Here is a 10790-nt window from a genome sequence, read left to right on the forward strand (position 1 = left end):
AGGAAATAATGAAACTGACAGAGAGAAAAATTAGATGGACAATAACTAAGGCCTATGAATTAGGAAACCATAAATTAATGGAGAGAAATATCAGGAATAATATTTTATTGATTGCAATCAGAAACAGACTGCGACGTGAGTACTCCAATACGCCCCCGCAAGATGGTGGAGGCGCAGACAACACCAATCTTGTTCATGAGGTAGTTGTGATGCGAGGGAGATAATGGTTTTGTGAGGAGATCCGCTAGTTGATGGCTAGACGGTAGGTGAAGAACATGAAGTTTCTTGGCAGCAACAAGTTCACGAATGAAATGGTAGGCAATGGCTAAATGTTTCATGCGAGAGTGAAACACACGATTAGCACAGAGATAGGTGGCTCTAATATTATCAGAATATATCGTTGGTTGCTTTGGAAGAGGGCAATGAAGTTCCATGAGTAGCTGCTGCAACCAAAGTAATTCATCAGCTGTAGTACCAATGGTGCGATATTCGGCCTTAGTGGAGGACTTGGCAACTGAAGGCTGCTTCTTGCATGACCAAGAGACGGCATTGGAGCCGTAATAGACCAATCAAGGCAAGTTCATCTGCGAGAAACCGAATTGACCGAAGATATTCACTGATTGAAGAGTTGCCTTTTGTAATGGAAGCAAGTCTCTCCTTCAAGGACATGATGCGGGTACGAGAACGATTGGCATAGGCCTTCATAAGCCTTGTCCATGCATCAGCAGAGGAGGTTGCAGAAGACATAACGATTTGAGCCTCTGGTCCGCAAGAACCCAAAAGAGCGAGATAAACATAGTGGTCTTGTCGAATCCAATGGGAATGGTCAGGATTAGGGGTAACAGCATCACCGGTGCTGATAGTGGCAGGAGGACAGGGAGTTGTCCCTGTGACATAGCCAATGGTGTCATTGGCGACAAGGAGATGATGAACCTGTTTGAACCAGGTAGGGTAATTGTCGGCACTCAACTTGATTGGAAGGGTTGATGATGCAGGAAATTCAATTAGGGTTTTGGAAGCAGTGGGGGAAGCCATGGACAAAGGTGGATCGAATTGCAGTTTTGCAGTGGGCAAATCTGATACCATATAAAATAACGAAAGTTTTATTGAGAATTGTACAATTTTCATAGTTTACAGAGTCCCTATTTATTCATAGCAGTAGGGAATTACTAAGTCCTATAAATNAGGAAATAATGAAACTGACAGAGAGAAAAATTAGATGGACAATAACTAAGGCCTATGAATTAGGAAACCATAAATTAATGGAGAGAAATACCAGGAATAATATTTTATTGATTGCAATCAGAAACAGACTGCGACGTGAGTACTCCAATACCATTCATAGAAGCCGCCGTTCACCCACTTTGCATGGCTCATCGGACTGCCGTCATTAACCGGAGTCTTGTCCGCTGCCGTTCCGTCATTTCGAAGCACCGATGTACGCTTAGAACCACCATTGAAGAGGAAGATTGAAGCTTCCAACCATTCCTTTCGCCAATCATTTGTTTTTTAATTCTTTTTTACCATTTAAGGGTTGTTGTGTTTTGTGAGTGCTATTCTGCTTTTGTTGGAACTTATTTAGTGTATTGTAGATATTGTTGTAATGGAAGAAGTTGGTCAACAGAGGAAAGTTTGTCATGGTAGGAAGAAAGTATGTGGGATGGGGTTATGTTATATTTTCATAAATTTAGAATGTTTATGTATTTAAATAGAAATAATATTTTTGTATATAATTAGTCTTAAGATATAGGTATTTTGAATCAAAGGTTGACTTCTGAACAGAAGTGTATATTAAGATAGAAAGAAATTTGTTATTTGAATTATGTGGTAAATGAATAGATAACATAGATGAGATTTATTTTGAGGGCAAAATTTTTGAATTTAATAATTTCGATATATGTTTATCCTTATGATTGTCTGTAACAGGTGAAGTGATAAATTTAAATAAATGGAGAATTTAAATTCTTGATTACAAGCATACCAGCAAGTTGCAAAGCCGCAGTTGAATGCAAAGGTAGAACCAACCACCTTGATACCTAAACAAGTTGGGAACATGTATACCGCGTCCATGCAGCTTTTATTTCACTTATTCACAATAAACATACCATAAAATGAATGGTACCAAAGACCACATAACTAAGAACCTAAGGCCAAGTTATTATTTTTTATTAAATATCAACTATGTATGTATTGTTTATATTAATTTTTTTCAGATATTATCACATAAATTTTATATATTTTTTATAATAAATATTTATTTCACAGCAATTATAAATAATATGTTATTTTTATAATTTGGAATTTTAATTCCATGGGATTTAAAGTAAAAGAAGAAGAATATTCTTTTTTTTTTTTTTTTTTTTTTACTGTCTGTGCTATCCTAAACTACTCACGAGAGGGTAGTCCGAAGAAACATAGGGAAGAAAAGGACTTGTCAACCTAATTTTAGGCTTAGGTTTTAACTTATTGCAACTTGGCTAATGCCTTGATTTTCTCATTTCTTTTGTCTTTTCCATTCTCTCCTATTATTCCATCTCTCTATAATCTTCCACTATGTCACTAGTAAATTATTTTTTTTTATCAAAAAATAATACTTTTTTATTCTTATCCCTACTTTTAAATGTTTTCAATTTCATATTTTTAGAAAAATAAATTAATTATATTATTTTTATCAGATGAGATATATTGGCTTTTGTTCAGATATATTATTATCTTACATTATTTAAAAGTGAAATGTCTCAAAATAGTTATCAAGAAAAGAGTAGTTATTACTCATTACCTAACATGCAGCTCAATATAACTTATTTTGTGTAAAGCTACCAATTCAAACGAATTCAAAAGTATACAATTAAGTCACTGCAAAATCATTTAGTTACAAAAGAACAAAAACCATATCCAATACTTGCAGCACTTCAAATTCATCTGAGATGGTATAAGTATTCTTTGTACTTCAAGCATGCATGAAAATACCACTTAGAAGGTTTGTTTTAGCACTATTATCAAGGGATCCAAACAAAGGTAATTCAACAAAGACATCAAAGTTTTCTATTTTTGTCAAAATATATAATAAAGCAAAAATTCTTCCACACACACTCAATGATTATTCACATTTGATAAACTGCACAACATTTTTCCAGTAAATAAATCATACAACAATGTTGCAGAAAGCTTGGGAAACAACTAACTTAATACTATTACTGTCATTTTTCTTCTCCTTTTGCTGAGACAGGATTGCATTCACACCCCAGACCAAAAATTTTTAGCATAAGAAAACTCAGAAGTGGTTTTTTTGGTACAAAGTAATGTGGTCCTCATCATCCAACCGCAATGCAATGCAATGAAACAATATGGTTATCTTCAGTTTTCAAAGCCACTGTCATATGTTGTCCTTTTTACCCTCTGCAGTTTCAGAGGGCTGTTAAAACCCCCCAGGCCACCACCACCAAACAAGACAACAAGGCAATAACAGATAAAAGCCTACTTTGTCTTGCATGCACTTACATGCACCTTTCATTTTTTGCATGCATGATATGGTCCCCTACTAATGCCACTTTTCTCACACTTTAAATTCTTCATAATAATACCCTTAACCAATCTAATCACACATCTTAAAGTATATCTATTTGTTGGAAGTTTCACTTTACAAAAGTTTGTTTTATGAGATTCAGATATGTTCTTAATGTTGGATCTATTGAAGAGGAAGTTCACCTCAAAGATAGAATACCAAATGAGATATGAATCCAACTATATAAGAGATTCACACCAGTCTCTGTCCAAAACTCTTAAGATAATGGGTTAATGGATCTTTCACCTTTTTATATACTGTTTTAGTTTCTCAATACTTAATAATGTTTTTCATTAGTTTGAAGTTTTTATAATGGTCAAAAGATATATACTCTATTAGGACTTCTAATGCAACTCCAACATAAATGTTAAGTTTTGTTTTTTTCTTCATTTGTTAATGGTTAGATAAGAAGTGCATTGATAGTAATGCTAATAATGTGGCATTCAATAATTGAATCAGAAAGAGAGTGCCATTTTCAGACCAGATTTCGCTTTCATCTTATATATAGGCCTTCAGTGACTTGATACAGCTCTGGCCATATTAGGCTCGTTAATATTATGACATTGAGCTTCGAGAACTGTGCTAACAAAAACATCTTGTGTTGTTCCCTTATATCTGCTATATACTTCCTTAGCTTTTCCATAAACACAAAGAGGAAAAGAAGTCAGGTTTCTTGTTATGCATTTGTTTTTCCTCTACAATTATTCTTCTCTTTTTCCTCTTAAGTTTTGAACACAACTTTAGGATCCTGTTCTTTCTTTCCTGATGCAAGAATCTGCTCCATTTGTTATATCAAATGCCACTGGCTAAAATATCCCTTGCTTCCCGTAGGGACCCATCTTGGTATTTCTTTTGTCTTGACATGCTTGGTTACTGTTGAGGGAGTAAGTCACCTGCTCTTCCTCCTCCTTTGTCTGTCCTTTTTCTTGTAATTTAGTTCGATGTTGTTTCTGTGTCAAATAGTGAATTGTGTATGAAAATCACAATGCAAGTTGTGAAATAGAGTTCAGGCCAAAATAGCTCCTTTTGGTTGTGTTTGTTTTATCAGTTTTGCTCCATCCACACCTTGAGTTTTTCCTGTTCATGGTAGTGCTGCTTTCATTCTTTACCTCATGAGGAACTTCAAGGCTTTTGGTCATGCCATCATTGCTCTCTTCGTCATCTCTCTGAGTGCTTGGTGTCATGGACAAGTAGAACTTGACAAAGCTCCTATGGAGAAGGCTGAGAAAGATGCTCTATTCTCCACCATTCAAGGTTTTGTTGGTAACTGGTGGAATGGCTCAGATCTCTATCCAGATCCTTGTGGTTGGACTCCTATTGAGGTGCTTTTCAGTTTTGACCCCTCTGAATGACTATACATCAAACTACAAAATTTCATAGCAACTACCTCTATATTGTGCTGTGGAAAAGTGTAGCACATCATTTAAACTATTTCTGGTTCAATTTATAAGACCATCTTGCATTCAGAATTTCAAATTCTTATTATCTTTTGCCTTACAGATTTCAGGGTAACAACTTATCATTACTATGTCAGTATATACAAGGCCTTGAAATTTTTTTACATATAACTGTGAGGTGAACTTGGTAGTCTGCAGCAAGCCTTCTGAAAAGAAAAGAAAAGAAAATCACTTGGCTCAATTTTTAGAATTACAGAGTCCTGAATTGTTCTTCTTTAAAGACTTTTTGTTTTTCTTTCTCAAAATGATGGCTTCAAAGTATGAACATCAGTTATTTAGTCTTTTTTTTTTTTTTTTGCAGTAGTTAATTTGGTCCTTGAAAAATATTGCATGCATTAAGTCATCACTGTATCTGTTTCCTATTAAGCCATGTTCTCTTTACAAAAATGTTCCAAAACAGTACATGATATTCAAAACATTGTTTAACTGATATTTAGGATTGTTTTCCGCTGCAGGGTGTTTCTTGTGATCTGTTTGACGGATTTTGGTATGTTACTGTCTTGAACATTGGACCAATTTACGAGAATTCTCTAAGTTGTGCCAAAAATTTGGAGTTCAGATCACATTTGTTTGAGCTGAAGCACCTCAAATCTCTATCCCTATTCAAATGCTTTAGATCACAACGCAGGCATCAGGTTACAATCCCCAATGAAAACTGGGAAAATCTGGCTGGCAGCTTAAAATCACTTGAGTTTAGATCAAACACAGGTCTCATTGGAAAAATCCCTTCAAGTTTTGGTGTCCTCAAGAAGCTTCAGTCCCTAGTACTGTTAGAAAATGGATTAACAGGCGAAATTCCACCAGAGATTGGCAACCTGAACAAGTTGAAGCGGCTTGTCATTGCAGAAAATTATCTCAGTGGACACATTCCAGATATTTTTAGTGCACTGGGTGACTTGTTGATACTTGATTTGAGTAGAAACTCACTATCCGGATCTTTACCTTTAACACTTGGATGCTTAACCTCCCTTTTGAAGCTTGATGTTAGCAATAACCATTTGGAGGGGAATTTGTTGAAAGAATTTGCTTATCTGAAGAATCTGACCCTTTTGGACCTTGGGAATAACAGATTCTCTGGTGGGTTGACAATGAGCATTCAAGAGATGTATTCTTTGGAGGAAATGGTTTTGTCCAACAATGCAATAGGTGGAGATATCAGGATCTTGAAGTGGGAAAACCTGCATAACTTGGTCAGTTTGGATCTCTCTAACATGGGATTAAACGGGGAAATTCCTGAGTCTATAATAGAATTGAAGAGGTTGAGATTTCTAGGCCTCAGTGACAACAACCTCACAGGAAATCTTTCACCAAAACTATCAACTCTTCCTTCTCTCAATGCACTCTATGTTAGTGGTAACAATCTTGAAGGAGAGCTTAAATTCTCTATGGAGTTTTATGAAAAATTGGGAACACGTTTTGGAGCCTGGAACAACCCCAACCTTTGTTGCCCTCTTGGAGCAATTGCAACAAGTAATGTTCCATTTGGGGTAAAACCATGCCAGCAGCAGATCAAATTGGTAGAATCTAACACAAATGCTAGTGATGTTAACAAGACTTTCTATTCCATAGCCTCTTTGTGCTATGCTCCTAATCACTTCTGGTGGACTTTTCCATTGATCATGATTCTCTTCCTAAATTCTTATATAATAGGCCTTTAATCAAGATAGTAGTTCAAATTTGACTTTAACTTCATAGGGATATTAGTTACAGCAACATGTATTGTAGTACTTCTGTATTTTGTTATGACACAAGTTGACACTGTTTTTCCCATTTTCTTGTTGGCTCCATCTAGTTTAATTTCTCTATTCAATGATTTTGCATACAAATACAATATCTTAATCTTATAGGATTAAGCCTGAGACAAACTTCAATCCTCAGAAAACACTTACAGGGACATATTTACAATGTTCTTATCAGCCATTGTTTGTACAACTTGCTTCCTACAATTATCATATAATTCATTTGTGATTACAATTGCATGAAGGGTAGGTAGCTAAGGTCTTTGATTCTGGAAAGTTATCACCAGTAGTAGTAGTTCCTGAACACTTGCTTTCTCAATGTTCAAAGAAGAAATCAAGAGCGGCCACTCTACAAATGGAATACAAAACAGTAATGTCAATGTCTCAAAGTCACATCTCCTTACAGTTCCACTGGTGAAGGGTAAGGACCTAACAGTGTATGCTGGTAACACTTATTTTCATCGTACAAATAATTGAACTTATCATTGAATTTCACTGTTTTGTATTTTGTGCGAAGAATGTGTACACACCTTCAAGAGTTGCCTAATCTAATTGATAATCAAGTTTTCATGAACATGTTTTAGATAATATAAGAAAAATATCAACATACTAAATAATTAGATGTTTTAAAAATTAGAATGTTTAAAAAGTAATTCTAGTTTGCACTCTTAACAAGAAGAATTAATTACATAGATTTGAATTATAGTTATTATTAATTTATTGTGGGGTTGTTGTCTGCATGTTTGGTGGACAGTAGTATATATTGATATTATGGTGAAGATATGCATCTGTGATGTTAGGAGAATTAGGAAACAGAATCCAGAATAAGAGTTTGGCATTTCTAGATTGGATTTCCGAGGCAATGGGTTTATTTATTTATTGTGACTTTAATAGGGTGAAAGTGAAATGTGAAGGGTAAGGTATGGTCCTATAGGTGTAGGGATTGTTGAGATGTTGATGATGAAATGTGTAGGGTGGAAGCAATGGTACAGTGCCTTTAATGGAGGTTCTGGTCTTCTCTTTCTTCAACATTGGTTACTTCATTTCTTCACAGGGCATTAAACAATGTGCAACTCTGCACAATTTAATGCCATCATCGTCTCATTGCTTCCACTTCTACTACACCATAACTTTTATTTTTCATCATCTTCTAAGATGGATTTTTTTTAATTTTGGACGATGATACTTAGATAATATCTTTTTAACAATATTTAAACATTATCTATATGTCATTATGTAGTTGGTTTATAGTGGTATTTATAATTATTATTATTGATTGTAGAGTAATTTTGTACTAATCACAAAATGATACATAAATAATGTTCAAATGTTATGAAAAAAATGTTGTTTAAATATCATTTTTAATTTTTGTTTTTACTTATATAATATATTCAACAATTATCCTCGTAGCAAAATATTTACTCAAATTATATCCTTCTTTTTTCATATCACAATTTCATTTTTGAGTAATTAAATTTTGAATTATAATTAATAAAAACTGGTTAAAAAATAAATCAAAATTCGATTTTCTAAAAATTTAAATGGACTAAAAAACTTATATTAAGTGTTTAACAGAATATACTATATGGATAAATTTTAAATCTAAATATGGTTACAATGTTTTACTTATATTTACAAGTGCATATAACTTAATACATAGCCTGTTTTCTAAATATGGTTAAAATGTTTTATTTGTAAATTTTTTGTTAAGTAAATTTTGATCAATAAAAGTAGAATTCAAGACTTTAAGCTTTCATACTCTAAAAAAAATATTCATAAAGCTTAAGATTGTGAATGAGGGAATATCTTAGGATTTGAGCTTGTTAAAAGTTCAAATGTCTGCAAAGTTTATCTAACATAAATATATGTCAACATGACTTAGCAATTCACCTAATACGATGTGTGTTTTTATAAAGCAAAAGAAAGAAATTTGTTATTTAATACTTCTATGTTTAAAAGCTTGACAAACAATAGAATAAAAAAAGATATTAAATTGAGTTTAAAACTACTCAATGGATAAAAAATATTTACGAGGATCACTTAGTCTATATAAAGACTTTTCAAAGAATAATAAAAAAACAAGGTTAAACATTTTAGAAGTCTTTATTTATGTAGTTTTTTCCCAGTTAGTCGTCGTATCAGTTTTGTCAATTTAGTTTTTAAAAATGAAAATTTGAATCAATTGGATCCTTGTTATTAAATTAACTTAACGAGGTACGTTGATATGGCCAGTTTTTATAGGTGGTATTCACAGAGTTTTATCAATGTAATTTGATAACATTAAACATTTTAAAATTAGGATTTATGATTCGTTCTTCTTGAAGGTTGGCAAGCAATAAAAGCAGTCGAAGGTTGAAGTCGCACAGTGATTACATCCTGAAAGTGCAAAGCTTTTATCTTAGAAAAACATTTCATGTCAAAGTGAGGAAAGAGATCACCAATTTGTGAACTATTATACAAACACATTCTGAAGCACTCGATCATATTTAGCACTAAACTAATATTTTTTGCTAGGTAGATAATTTTTTGCCATGTCATTGACATTCTTTTCTTTCTCTAAAAACCAAGAAAGAAATGAAAAATATATTGAAATACAACCTTTAGATCATTTCCAGAATATCCATCAGTCGTGTTAGTCATTGCTTCAAAATCAACATTAGGTGCCAAATCTTCTTTCGCCAAAATGATTCTGAGATTTTTTTTTCTGTTTGGAGCATCTGGCAAATCAACCATCAATTTACATAATTAAAAAGAAATACCTACATTAGAAAAAACTTCAAAATTTCAATGGAGATGAATCCAGCAGGGTTGGCCATGGTTTGAGGTAGCTGTAGGAATTCAAGTATGCAACCCGTCCTTTTTTCCCTAAATCTACAATAGCAGATTTGAAGGGTCCAAATCTATTAATACATTTTTTTCCTAATCGCGAGCAGCGTTGCGACACTACTGCATCTCCATCAACACAAAACCCTAAATCGTGTTAAACCCTAGTCACACAAAATTTAGAATCGCGAACTCCTTGCGTCGCTGCGAGACCACGCCGTGAGAGCTCCAATGCCTTCGTTTCTCCTTCCTCGAGCAATTGTGAGAACCAACGCATCCTTCATCTCCGCGTCTTTAATCTCGAACCAAATTTGATTTTAATAAACTCTAATTTGGTGATGAACCGTGAGCATCAATCGATAAGGTTGAAGATGATGAACCCTAATTTGGATTTTAATTATCAGAAACTTTTTTTTTTATTTTTTAATTATATAGTCCACGTAAACTGGTTGAATGTGCGACAGGGCCAATTAATTCAATTTTAAATTATAAGAAGGAAATCTAACTAAAAAAAAGCCCACATAAATAAAGACTTATGAAGGGGTTTGACAAAAAAAACAACTATTATTTGCAATAGTCAAAACTTTATCAAATTTTCTCCTTGCTCTAAAAGATTTATATAAACATTATTAGTGTTCGTCCTTGCAAACTAATAAAGACGGTCTAACCACCATATGTCAAAAGTGAGACTCTTATATAATAAAACAATATCAATAAAAAAAGTTAGTTAAAATTAAAACAAAAGATCTATACATAATTACTAGATAAGAGAAAATCTACTTCTAAAGATCCATTAGGCATGAAAATAGTTCGATATATGACGAATTGCATGTTGTTATGTTAAAAAGTGAATATATTAAGATACAAAATTTAAAAATGTAAAGGTGTAAGTTTATGAGTTGTGATAAGAAATTAGAAGGGTAGAGGCAAAGCATTTGAGGTTGGTGATGTGAATTGTTAGAAAAAGTAGCTAAAGTAGAAGTTGCACATGGAAAATGCAATCGTTATTTGAACTCTCTCTTATGTGACTATTTCCCACCCAACCCAAGCTCCTATAGAGGAAATTGCACGTTACAACCATTCATATATCACTTCTTGACCACATTCTATGTATACTATAAATAATTCAACAAAACTTCTTGAAATATATGACATAATTAACATGAGTTTATTAAAAACATATTTGTTTTATATTATTTATATATT

At 33.3% G+C, this 10790-nt stretch overlaps 1 protein-coding gene across 1 annotated transcript; it reads left to right on the forward strand.

The window, feature by feature from the left end:
• The first annotated feature begins 4109 nt into the window (after positions 1 to 4109).
• Positions 4110 to 6790, forward strand: LOC106777169 (piriformospora indica-insensitive protein 2). The gene is made up of 2 exons (XM_014664707.2): positions 4110 to 4887; positions 5478 to 6790. The coding sequence occupies exons 1-2, from the start codon at positions 4678 to 4680 to the stop codon at positions 6678 to 6680; spliced, it is 1413 nt and encodes a 470-aa protein (XP_014520193.1). The 5' UTR covers positions 4110 to 4677; the 3' UTR covers positions 6681 to 6790.
• Positions 6791 to 10790: the final 4000 nt, after the last annotated feature.

The sequence above is a fragment of the Vigna radiata genome, chromosome 11 (genome assembly GCF_000741045.1).
Source record: "Vigna radiata var. radiata cultivar VC1973A chromosome 11, Vradiata_ver6, whole genome shotgun sequence".
Classification (NCBI taxonomy): domain Eukaryota; kingdom Viridiplantae; phylum Streptophyta; class Magnoliopsida; order Fabales; family Fabaceae; genus Vigna; species Vigna radiata.